General features: G+C 42.3%; 1 protein-coding gene across 3 annotated transcripts in view; it reads right to left on the bottom strand.

The window, feature by feature from the left end:
• LOC107747907 (filamin A-interacting protein 1-like) overlaps positions 1–13,963 on the bottom strand; it is a 56,631-nt gene that overhangs the window by 4,099 nt on the left and 38,569 nt on the right. For all 3 annotated transcript variants that reach the window (XM_016562517.1, XM_016562518.1, XM_016562516.1), the window contains one exon: positions 4,833–7,638. In XM_016562517.1, the coding sequence (XP_016418003.1) occupies positions 4,833–7,638 (2,806 nt within the window). The remainder of the gene's footprint in view (positions 1–4,832; positions 7,639–13,963) is intronic.

Here is a 13,963-nt window from a genome sequence, read left to right as displayed (position 1 = left end):
TTTTCTGCATCAACGAAATCCATAAAGTCAGTCCTATCACGCCTCGGTCAGTCCTGTCACACAGGACATTATGTTATAAAAATGTAATATTTGAGGAAATATTGATGAATTAATCTCTGTAACTGTGTAGATGAAGGTTGGAGTATATATCCACTACTATGTTTTTGAAAAAATCTCCTATGTAAAGGCAGTTTTTTTACAACTATATGAGTGCCTGGCAGGGTATTCTGTGATTTTGTGTACTACAGTTGACCGAAAAGTTGCTTATATTCCTTATAGAAATTACAAAACCATGTTAGATACAATCAGGGACATGTGACCAATAAGAAAATGCTATTTGTATCAAAGAAATTCATTAGGAAACCATTCTAACATATACAAATTTGTCTGTGACAGGGCCTGACATTTTAGGGGTGAAATGCGTATAAAAATGTATTTATTTCAATCATAAAAACATGCTGAGATGGCACGATATGTGTTTCATATAGATTAACATGTCCTCCATATGACTCAACGTTCAGATTTAAGAATAAGATATTTTTTTCACCCAAGATTTTTACAAGTGGAAATGTACGTTTCTGGTAGAATGTCCCTTAAACACTGGAGAATATATGCTATTGTGTGCAGCTACAGATATAGATTATATAGATGAACCCTGCTGTTACTCCTACTCTGTGTTTGTGGTCAAACTGACCCGCATTGGTTTCCATGCAACTTGCCAAAAATCGACACTATGAAAAACACTGAAGACTCACGTAAAAATAAAAACTTTGAGTCATGTATTTTATATTTTAGTGTTTGACAAGCTACAATAAAGTTTTTCTGTTTTTTATCTGATTCTTTAGTGTGTGTTTTGTTTTGTTTTTATTTTTGGCAAATTGCTTGAAAACCAATGAGTCTATTTGACCCCAAAACCAACGCTGTAACAAAATTTGTACAGCCTTTCCAAAATACATCTATGTGTCAGAACTTTGCATGTACATTCATGACCCTAAATAAAAAATATACACCAAATTTCAAGAAGAAATAACCAGTTTAACTGGTATTTCAAGCTATTAAAAAATCAATTGTGGGTCAATTTGACCTGCAACACAAAAGTCATAACAAAACGTGTACCGCCTTTCCAAAACACATTTATGTGTCGACACTTTGCATGAACATTCATGACCCTAAATGAGAAGTTGTCACCACATTTTAAGACTAAATAAAAAGTTTAAACAGTATTTCAAGCAAATCAAATGCGAGTCAAACGTGTGTGGTGCTGAGATGACCAGAAGATGGCGCTCTCAAACACAAAACAGCTCTGTTTGGTGGATCTAGTTGGACACACAAGGCTTCATGCTCTTACACCAACATGCACTTGAAATTTCTGTCTTATCAAGAAGGCTTCAAGAAAATGAGAGACAGGAGGCTCAGTGCAGACAGACGAGTGTTTCTGCAGTCATCTGTGAGCGTCTCCTGGGGTTTGTGTGACGGATTTAATTCAGCACAATCAGCACAAACGCTCTGCCAGAGAGTGATGTCAATGCAGGTGAAAGCATGTCAGCTACCTCTGCTGCACATCTGCTAATGCATTTCTCTACAGTAAACAACAAATGTGTTCTGAGAACGTTTGGCTAACGTTCACATTTAGTTATGAACTCTATATCTCTGAATGTTCTCTGAATGTTCAAAACATGTTGTTTTTTTAAATGTTTGTTTAAAACTAAAAACATTCGATTAGTGCTGTCAAACGATTAATCGCGATTAATCGCATCCAAAATAAAAGTTTTTGTTTACATAATATATGAGTGTGTACTGTGTATATTTATTATGTATATATAAATACACACACATGCATGTATATATTTAAGAGAAATATGTTATGTTTATATATTTATAGTAATATAAACGCATATAGTATATACATGTAAATATTTTCAAAATATATAGGCTACTGTATGTGTGTGTATTTATATATACATAATAAATAAACACAGTACACATACATATATTATGTTTTGTGCTAACGTTTTAAGAACGTTATTAAAGACCAGACAACTTTGAATGAACGTTCTATTAATGTTACTGGAAGAACGTTTTTTTGTAACTTTAAAGGTCCTTGCACACTGAATCCGATATTTTCGTATGCATATTTTCGTATTCGTCATCCTAAAAATTCGTCACGCACAGAAACCTTGCACACTGAGTCCGATGTGTATTAATGGATCCGTTGCAAACATATTCGCAAAACAATACAAAATGGAGTCTTCAAGCAGTTTGGATGACTTTGTTGTTAAAGAAAGAGGAAATATTGGATCCATCCAATCCTGAGATCGCGTAGAGAGGAAAGAGAGTTCCACCTCCTTATTAAGGAGCAGCGGGATTATCACATGCGATACAAAGTTTACTTCAGGATGTCAGTGGCTCGGTTTGATGCTTTGCTAGCGATACTAGAGCCACATATTAAAAAGAAGACCACCAGTTTCTGTGAACTCAGCGTGCAAGAATCTTAACAGTGCTTTGTGCTACGAGACGAAGTGGATCAACTCGATAATCGCCATTCTGGATTTTGGCGTTCGCTTGTACGGTGGCTCTGAATTGTCAAAACACCTCTCAAAATGCTTGCTACGGACGCTAAAAATACAGAAAATCGAACCCGATCCAAATTTTTTAATGACGGACGAAAGTTTCAGAGGCAGTGTGTAAATGTGATTGACACAACGTGAGGTCGTATTTATTTTTTAACATGCAGGAATTTCGGACAAAAATTTCAGACTCGGTGTGCAAAGACCTTAAGAGCACCTTGCCAGAACGTCCCAAGAACATCCCGTTTGCTGGGTTGGTTCTATTCTAAGATCCAGTCTGCCAGAATCAATGCAGTGGCTTCTGCAGTGGATTTGGAGATGTTTTGCAGAGAACTTTCTAAACGAGCTCTCCAAAACCAAACCAACTGCCTGCAGGTTTGCGTCACACATGAAAAATGTTCAAATGTGGGTCACGCTGTGCTCTGGGCTCGGGTAACGCAGCAGAAACCCGTGCGGCTCGAGTCAGAGGGCACGTAGATTCACATAATGAACGCTAATTAAAAGTGTGGTACGAGCAGGAGCTTCCTGAGACGAGCGGCGCTGCAGCTGCTGTCACCATGGAAAATAAACAAGGCTTTTGTTTGGGCTTTGGAGGGCCGCTGAGAGAACCGCCTCCAAACAATCGAGTTCTGCTGAAGGAACTTGCAGGAACATTTATATTGTTTAACGCTTGCCTTCACACATGCTGCTACGTCTGAGTTTCGTAATCATTAACAAGAGCCTAAGCTGGTTTATTGGTCGTAGCACGCTTAGGTTTGGTGGTTTCTGAAGGCTTTTGCACACTTGTCAGATGAAAGCACACCTAAACCAACTTTAAGGCCAGTACACCACCCTGTGCTGGTTTAACTTTTTTAACAGGGTAATTGTGTGTGTGTGGTTAGGTCTGTATATAAATATACTATCAGACATCATCAAATCACATGAAAAGCACCTCTAAATGATTCCTTCAGTCCCATCGGGCACCACATGTCATTTGTGTTTCTTGGTAACGAGGTTCACGTCATCTCTAGTGCACATACTGCATCGATTCAAGCTAAACGAGTGCGTGTGTGTTTGAGTGTGATTCACTAACAGGGCTGATGAGACATCGTCTCGCTTCATAATCACAGCTGTTCCCGAGCCCTCAATGAACGGCAGTTTGTTTAGCCAGACAACCAGAGGATACACACTCCAGACGGCACAAATTCCAGCCTGAATCAATTTAACGCTTGATATAGTCCATGTACACGAGTGCTCACTCACTCATGTGCTGCGTTTCCACGTGTGTGTGTGAGCCGATTCATTAAATATCTATACCATCTATACCATGCTGTAATGTTACTGTGTGCGTTTGATAATATGCTACTGCCAAAAAACTTGTCATCTTTTTTGACCAGTGCATGCAAACTCATCAAGTTAATGCTTTAACTTTCTATGCACTGCCGAGCTTTAATGTTGCTTTTCTTTGGAGTCAAATCTCATGCAGCAGCGAACAGTCATGCATTTTCCATGATATCATTAGAGAAGACTGTAGATTGTCTCAGTGAGAGCGGATGATGGTGGTGTTTTGGACCGGGCCAGTAACTATGACAGCAGACAATGAACTGAACTCATGCAGACATGTTCTCAAACTCTTCTTACCTGATGTGAGGTTTTCCCTCACAGTTCTGCTCATTATATGAGGTGACTTGGTTAATTTACCCCAGAAACGTAACACTATGTCTTATTAGTGGTTAAATGTTTTCTGTTACATTTTTCTACAAATGAAATCATGCAATCATAAACATCTCTCTGCTCCAATGTGCATGTGTATCTCATCAGAACTACCTAAAATAATAATAAATTAGGCTATTGTTAACATTCTCATTTTAATTATTAACAGAAAAAAAAGCAGAAACCCAACATAAAATGTGAGTGGAAAATGGAAAATAAACCAAAAATACAATTGTACATCAATCAGTGAACTTTAATGGTACAGGATCATTTGCTATCTATCAAAAACAGTAAGTGCACTTAACCTCAAAGTGAAGTGAAAAAGCACAAATGCTCGTTATGTGTCGTATTCTCTGCTTTCGTTTTACATATCATGCACATAAACATCTCAGTATTAATCAAACGGAATCAAACCAACAGCAGACACTACAGTTGTACTGGTTAGCCGCTACTGCGGTCAGATCTGAGGGTCTGGAGTGGATCACGGTGCCAGGGGTCGACGGCTGAGGAGATCAGGGGAAGGGTCACTAATCAAACACTAGTCAGTCTGGGTCAGTCACAGATATTACTTACTGTAATTTGTGAGGGTCGCGAGATCGGACTGGATGTGGGCTTTATCACAATGCTGCTTGTGATTTTGTTGTTGCCTTTGGCTGGAGTGCCATTGGTTAACACTGGAATCCTCTGCTCCGGCCCGAGGGAGTAATAGGGGATGGATTTGGCTGTGGTGTTTACGGCTTGAATGTAGGGGCTCCCTAAGTGAATATGGATTTTGTTGTCATCAGTGGTAATGACATTTGGACCTGAGCTGTTGGACCTCTGCAGTTGCCAGCTGTTCTGCCTTTCCGGGCTCACGCGGAAAACCGTATGACCTCCCACAAGCTCTGCCGGCTCCAACCGGTCAGGGCTTCCGGTGGTAACGGACACGATCTGAATGGGTGACATGGCTCGGTCCGGGGTCACCGATCCGCAGGACTCAGAAGCTAGAGTTTGCGAATAGGCTGCCATGGTGAGCGGCGACATGGAGCGATCGGGCGTGCTGGGGCTGCATGGACTGTCCGGAGGAGGAGGAGAACCCTTGGGTTTGTTGGAAGGTGAGATTGGTGAGTTCTGGAGGATCGTGATGCGCTGTTTTGGAGGGGCACCGCTTGTCGGGATGACCGCCGTGCTTGTATAGGACTGGGCGTTCTCTGCGGTGGGACTCGTGATCTCTAGAGTTGCCATGTTGTGCCCGTGGTCAGGAGTTACTTTGATATGGAGGGGTTGTCCAGGACTGTGTGCAAGGAACACGTCTCCCTGTTGAACATGATTACCGTTCTGTCTCGGTTGCATCTTGCTATTTATTGGATGCTGACTTTCTCGAGTCTTAAGAAAAGGGCCTCTCACTCTTCTCATGTTGTTATTGATATTGTTGACATTGTTCATGAGTGATGGACTGCATTTTGTAAGGTTGATCTCATTGTAATTAACCTCGTCCTCTGGATCGCTCTCCACGTATAGCTTGCCGTTGACCAGGGCGCGTTCCAGGGGTACAAGGTTCTTGTAATTTGGGGACAGGCTGTCTGTTGGGTCCGTCTGCACCTCCTTTGTGGAGACTTGGAGATCTGAGAAACGTCTTCCGTTCATGCCCGGCCTTAGACTCTTACTGAAGCGGCGGTATCTCTCGAGTTCTCGTGTAAGGGTCTCCATCTCTCTGGCCAGCTCTTTGTTCCTGACCTCTTGCTGGGTGAGTTTTCTCTGTAGGGTCGTGTGGTCTGTTTTCAAGCGGCAGATGGATTCCTCTGTGCCCATGTACTCGTGGATCTTCTCTTTGAGGGCTTCGACCTCTCTAGTGAGATGGCTGGATTTGGCCTCTTCCTCTTTCAGACGCTTGTAGAGGATATGCTCTTGGTTGGATTCCTCTTTCTCAGCCAACTGGTACTTGGACAGTTCCTGCCTGGACATCTCCAGCTCCTCCATCAGGACTTTTGCTTGTTCCTGTTCATTGGAATATCTCTTTTCCAGGGATTCAAACTCGTCTTCAGTCTTCAAAAGATCACCCTCAACTGCCTTCATCTCCTTTAACTTCCTCCTGAGGCGTTCTACTTCTTGGGTCAAATCTTTCACTTTGTTGTCTTCTTGTTGGTAGTGGTAAGGAACTGGGCTCTTTGTGTGCTCCTCTTTGGCCTTGTTCCTCAATAACTCTCGTTCCACTGCTTCCAGTGACTGAAGCCGCTTTTTCATCATGCTGACCTTGGACTGAAGGTCACTGTTTTTCTCTTCCTCTGCTTTCAGCTTAGCTTTGAGCTCGTCCCTCTCCCTAGCGGCAATACACATCTTCTCCTCCAATTCGGCCTTTGACCGCAGAGCTCTCTTGCTCTCTTCGATCAGTTTTTCAGTGACAGTGTTGACTTTGTCTTGTTCTGCCTGCAGTTTGCCAGTGCTGTTTTGCACTTTGTCCTCCATCAGCTTTAACTTTTCGGCCATAGCTTTTCTCTCATCCACCAGCATGACAGTCAGTGTTTTCAGTTTTGTCAGATCCTCTTTCAGTGCCAGCTCCGTCTTCTCCAAATGAACCTCGGTAGCTTCAAGCTCTTTGATTCTGACTCTCAGCACATCTAGTTCATTGGACATGTGTTTAGTCATGGTCCGCTCTTTCTCTAGGTTGCTTTTCAGTGAATTGCACTCCTGCTTACTCTTCCCAAAGGCGTCTTCTAGCTTTTCAAGTTCCATGATTCTGTGATTCAGCTTGTCCACCTCTGCTTTTAAGCTACAGCTCTGGCTTGACTCCTTCTCCAGCTTTCTGTTGAGGTCCCTGCACATGTCTTCCATCTTGATCAGCTCCTCATCCTTCCCCTCCATTTCGAGCACTCGTTTCCTCAACTCCTCCACCTCCGACACTAGGCTGGAGTTGCCACACTCCCCTCGGCTGATTTTATCACGTAGCTCCTGCAGTTCTTCCTCCACTCTGTGCAGGGTCTTGTTGGTTTCTTCCAGCTCATCTAACTGCCGGCTGAGTGAGGAGAGCTTCTGCCGCAGCTGTCTGTTCTGGGCATCTTCATTGGTCAGTTTGGCAGTCATGGCTTCCTGCTCTTGGTGGAAATGGCAGGCCTGGTTGCGTAACTCCTCCTCCAAGCGAAGGACTTTGTTCTCCTCTTCTTGCAACCGGATTTGGGCGGAGCTCAGCTCCTCTTGGGCCTGAGTGGCAGTATTCTGGAGTTCCTGGACCTTCGTAGTTTGTTGGGTCAGCTGCTCGGCGAGCCGCTGTTGTTCATCGACCACTAGCAGGGCGAAGGACTTAAGCTTGGTCAGCTCGTCCTTCAGATTTGTGACTTTCTTATTGTTCTCTTCCTCCTTTCTCTCCTGGTATGTCTTTTCCTGATCAATGAGCAGTTTCAGTCTGGGAAGAGAGAAGAACATATGGAAAGACTGTTAATTTGAGACCTGGGAATTTTCAAAACATGACATTTTTTGTAATTATTTTGCACAGACCTCAATTTTGCATAGATTTTTAGAAACATTTGGGCTTAAAGTGAAAGTTAACTAAACTGGTATTCAACTGGGAACCTTCATGTCAATGTTTGTCCATGCCATATGAGGAAATATGGAGGAAATTAAAACCCGTTGACTAAAAGTGGGGCAGTGTGTGTTCCAGAGGTACAAAGTCGGGCAGAAAGTGGGGTCATGTTAGCTGGTGCGAGTTTCCCTTCTCCCAAATGCCGCCAGCGGTGGAGGGTGTTTTGACTACAGGACGCAGCTGCCAACCTGCACTACAGAAGGCATATTAGAGTGGAAATGGAAAAAGTCTCTTAATAAGAGGGTTCCTCTATCTCTCCCCCCACACCCATGAACACCACCACCTTCCTTCAGTGGTTTTATATTTTAAGGAATTCCCCCTCCTCCATAGGCCATTACTGGCTATGTAAACAAAACCTCTTTCAGAGGCTTCTAACCAGCAGTGGACAAGGATGATGTCAGCGGTACGAGGCGTATGAAACCACCTCATCCAGAAGTGTGTCTACATGCTTCCATGTGTGTGACACTCATACGTGGCTTCAGCCATTGAAAGGTAATGGAAAATAAGGTTAAGAAAAAAATATTTAAAAATTCAGAAGATGAAAATAACAGAAGAGAGATTCTAAAAATACAGTATTATAATCGCAGTGCAGTGTCCTACTGAACATGAACCAAAGCTCCAGTGTGTTTGATGAGATTACAGCACTGGCTTACAGACTGAACATTCATAAAGCGTTCAGCCGGCCATCCTCTGGAAATATCTGTGGTGTTCCTCTTGCATTGTGACTTCATTAAGCATTTGTGGTTCACCATTAACAGAGGAAAATGAAAGCCAAAAGTTGAAGTGTGTAAAACTGAAACGCTATTGTGCTAATTGCTCACAAATGCTGTAGTGAGCTTATTATCTGCCATCACAAGGCCAAAATCATACTCCCAAACCCTTGTTTTGTTTTTTTTTAGCAATCTGAACAACCTCATAAGCTCCAACCTGATGCTACATTTCTTTGTAATTCAACGGCATAATAGGTTTATGCAATCACTGCATCACATTTTACATATTAACTGTCCTAAACAGTATGCAAGATAGAGCCAGCGTGTTCTAAAATATAGCGCACTGAAAACAGTATGCTAAACGTCCCTGGATACTATACTATTTCCAGTATGCATGTGTGCTGAAAGTGAAGTAATGAATTTAGCTAGATGCGAACACAAACAGTTCAAGACAATGGTATCAATCAAGATGAAATGTTATGGTGTGGTAGTAAGTCCTAATGCTGCCGTACTGTACTTTCCCACCACTGAAGTACATACTTTTCCTGTAGTAGAAATATGTTAAATGAGACACAACCTATGATTCCCAGCAGCCCCCCGGGTGGAAATGACACGTCTTCTGTCATCATGTAAACACATTTGCTCTGGGACTCTCATTTATTCAATCCTCTAACCACAGATTCTGGATTAAACAGTGTACAGACAACTATGTGATCGATATGAAGACATGGCGCTGATGAGAAAACAACGAAAGCAAAAGGGATCCTTAGCACATCAGCATGCAGCAGCGTGAGCGTACGACGGCCTAAAAGCAGCTCAGGAAATCAGGAGGCGTCCATTAAAGAGAAACGCTCCTTCCCCGTTTTAACCTTGGACCGCCCGATCGACTTGGACTCGCTCCCAAGAGCCCAGATTTTTTACAGAGAAAAGTGAGGAAAAATCTATGCCATGGAAAAAAGTCTTGGAAAAGCCTGCGAGAAGGATTTAAACGTCAGTAATAAGGGTGTGTGAAATCTCAAGATGATGAGAGAACATGCAAAAAAACTCGACTAGATTTCGGTTTTGAACATTATGAACGTTTTGTGTGTCATGACATTTGTGCATTTCTGTGATATATGTGAAAATGCATAAAAACGGATGCCACTGAGCTCTCACCGAACAGAAGAGCGGATCTGCTCTTGCGGGGTTTATTACGAGTCATAATGCTCAAAAACAGCAAACTAAACATGCATTAAAGGACTAAGCAGTTTACAAAAACACTTAAAAAGTGTCCACAACTAGAACGCGTCAGTGACAAATTAAACAGGACAGATTCCCGTCATCTAAACATCAGACAGTTTAGTGAAGTGAAGTTCAGAAATGACTTTTCTAGCAACAGCAGATACTTGCACTGGAGAGTAACTGTACTGGAGATAATAACTGTATGAAAGCCAACTTAATAACAGGACTGACTTTAATGACAATACGTAACTGGAACACATTCATCTAACAATTATAACCTCGTCCTTTTCCAAAATCTGCTCATTTTATTCATTTACTATTAACTAGCATGAAATTAAGACCAAACATCTACATCATCTGCAGGATGGAGGAACATGCAGTGATTCTGCCAACATGTGAACACTATTATTACTTTATAAAGACATGAAACAATGGATTGAACGATCATCATCATCCCAGCAGAACACTCACTCAGCGCTGCTCATTTCTACTGACTTTGAAGTTTAAACAACATCAGATTTGATGCAATGCAAGTCTTACCACTAGAACTCAATCCACAAGCTCATTTAAAGTTAAATCATCTCATATATAATGTGATATCAAAGACCATCTACATGCAGTCAGAGGTTCTGCATGTGTGTGTGTGTTTGTGTGTGTGTGTGTGTCGTACCTGGTCAGTGCTGTTGAGCCGCTGCCGCTGGTGTTCAGTGTGTCAGTGATCTGAACATTCCAGCTCTGAAACTCAACAATGAGACGGACTGAAGACGCCTATGAGAGCATGACATCATCAGCACGCCCTTATATGGAGCCTTTCACAGCCATGAGCTCATGCATGTGTGTGTGTGTGTGTGTGTGTGTGTGTGTGTTACAGGACAGAGTGTGTGATTAATGTGTTAAATATCTGTAGTCTGTATGTCAGTGCTCTGGAAGGCAGCGTGTGTGTGTGTGTGTGTGTGAGATGAGAAACTTTTTTTGGGATTACAACATTTCTTTCTGGTTTTCCTCACTTGAAGTCATTAATTCACCCAAAGGGAGAAAAATGTACTAACATTTATAAAACACAGAGAAACATCCGTGCATGTGTGTGTGTGTGTGTGTGTGTGTGAGAGAAACAGAGATCAAATGTAGCCAAACTGTTCAGTTAATTAGTTGTTACATAAGTTTTGTTTCATAATTATTTACTATCTTGCTAACACTTTAAAGTAAAGTTTCATTAGTTAACTAGTTAACGCAATCAATGAAAAATACTTCTGCAGTTAACGTTAATTTCAACACTTACTAATGCATTTTTAAGATCAAATGTATCTGTTAAGTTTAGTTAATGCACTGTGAACTAATAGGAACATGATTTTAACATAATTTTTATAAACATTATCAAAGGTTTATAAATAATGAAAAAATACATTGTTCATTGTTAGCATGTTAATTAAGGCATTAATGTTAACAAATGAGACCTTACTGTAAAGTGTTACTTTTAATAGATAGATAAAACAATAGATAGAACTGAATATATTCTATATTGTTTAAATCCTATTTCCGCTGGTCAGTTGATCTGAAGTGTTTTCCACAAGTGCAAATGTTAACACTATTAGAAAGAAATAAAAGAGTGTCATGATTGAGTTTCTTTAAATCATCAATTAATTCATGAACTTTAAACCTTCTGTCTGTCACGAGTCAACTGAATCTTTCTGAATCTGAATCCAGACATGAGGTGAATCTCAGAAGAACATGAGCGGCTCATATTTCACAGGAAGTGACCTCACAAACCATGTTTACGTTGTAATACCCATGTCATTATACACATTTGTGTCCTCATAAACCATATCTTCAAGAACACACACACACACACACACACTGGTATTCTTATCATTATGGGTTCATTCCATAGGTGTAATGGTTTTTCTACTGTACAAACTATTTTCTCTCTCTTACCCTAACCCTACACCTAAACCTACCCCTCACACTAAACTACAGGCATTTTTAGATTCTCAAAACACTTCATTCTGTGTGATTTATAAGCTTGTTTCCTCACGAGGACCTTGTGGGGACATTTGGTCCCTATAATGCAGGGAATACCAGTACACACACGCACACTTATCAATTTGGTTACATTTGATCCATGTCTCACACTTACACACATGCACTCAGTCTCGCAAACACTCTCTTGCACACTCACAAATTCGCACTCTCTTACACACTTATGCACTCGTACACTTGCGCGCTCACATTCTCTTGCACACTCACACTCTCTCACACACCTAAAAACTACCACAATCACACACTTACACACTCGCACACTCTGACTCCCGTGCACACTTAAGCACTCACACTCTTTTACACACTCACTCACTCACACACTTGAACTCTCACGCACACTTATGCATGCACACTCTCTTACACACTCTCTCGCACACTTACACTGACTTTCTCGCACACTCGGACTCTCTCGCACACTTATGCATGCACACTCTCTTACACACTCGGACTCTCTCGCACACTCACTCTCTCACACACTTGGACTCGCTCGCACACTTAAGCACTCACACTCTTATACACACTCACTCTCTCGCACACTCGGACTCTCGCGCACACTTACACTCGCACACTTGGACTCTCTCGCACACTTATGCACGTACACTCTCTCACACACTTGGACTCTCTCACACACTTAAGCACTCACACTCTTATACACACTCACTCTCTCACACACACTTACACACTCACACACACTTGGACGCTCTCTCTCACACACACACACACACACACACTCTGACTCTCGCGCACACTTATGCATGCACACTTTCTTACACACTCTCTCGCACACTCACACACTCAGACTCTCTCACACACTTAAGCACTCACACTCTTTTACACACACTCACTCTCTCACACTTACACACCCAGACTCTCTCACACACTTAAGCACTCACACTCTTTTACACACTCACTCTCTCTCTCACACACACACACACACACACACAGACTCTCTCGCACACTTAAGCACTCACACTCTTTTACACACTCACTCTCTCACACACACTTGGACTCTCTCACACACACACACACACACACACACACACTCGGACTCTCTCGCACACTTAAGCACTCACACTCTTTTACACATTCACTCTCTCGCACACTCACACACTCAGACTCTCTTGCACAATTACACACTCACTCACATACTCTGATTCTCTCACACACTTATGCACTCACACTCTCTTGCGCACACTCTTTCCCACACTCTCTCGCACACACACACACACACACAAACACACACACTCACTCTTACTCACACTATCATCTGGAAGTCATCTGAAGGCCTCGACTCTGATTGCAGAAGTTTCAGGGCAACACAAACACATTGTCCACTGCTTGTGCAACATCCTCATTCCTCCACACAAACACAGATTCCTTAATTTAGAATCCCAATCAGTGTGTCTGAGAGAGCGTGTGTGAGCCACATGTGTGTAAGATCAGTGAACGATGAAGCAACGCTCACATCTGCTGTCAGGAGAGCTGGATTTATGCAACATCTCCAGATGAAGCTTCAGTGAAACAAACCAATCACAACACTTTCATCTCACAAACATTAAATATTATCAAGTGACTTTGTAGCAGCTTCCTGTTTAAACTCTTTACCAACAAATGAGTAACTTACAACCACAGTAAGAACAGACGTCACCACATAGTAATGCTTTCTGAAATTTGTCCAGTCTCTATACTGATACGTTTACTAATCACAAACCTTCTCCTATATTTTCCAACACTGTCACTGTCACAATTCACTCGGAGCACGGAACGAGGAGACACGGTGATAGATTCAAACCACAGTCTTTTAATAATCCAAACACAAGGGGTACATAGGAGACACAGGAACACATGGAATGACGTTCGAGGACCGACAAACACTAACTGAAAGTACTGGGGCTTTTAAACACTGGGTGATTGGGAAAACACAGGTGCAAGGAATGACTAATTAAAGGGAACACGGCACACCTGGGGAGGGAAAACACAACACAAAGAGTCCAGGGGCGTGACATTACTCCCCCCTCCCGGAAGGTGCGTCCTCGCACCGTAGAAACAACACGGCAGACAGAGTCTAGGGAGGAGACCGGAGGGACCCGGAGCAGGAAGAGCACAGCAGGACCCAGGCCACAGCCATAACAGCGGCCCACGGTGGAGCCGACGGAGGGAGGAGCCATGGAGGAGGAATG

This window comes from Sinocyclocheilus rhinocerous, unplaced genomic scaffold (assembly GCF_001515625.1).
Source record: "Sinocyclocheilus rhinocerous isolate Xijiao unplaced genomic scaffold, SAMN03320098_v1.1 scaffold2275, whole genome shotgun sequence".
NCBI lineage: Eukaryota > Metazoa > Chordata > Actinopteri > Cypriniformes > Cyprinidae > Sinocyclocheilus > Sinocyclocheilus rhinocerous.
This window is presented reverse-complemented; position numbering and strand designations above follow the sequence as displayed.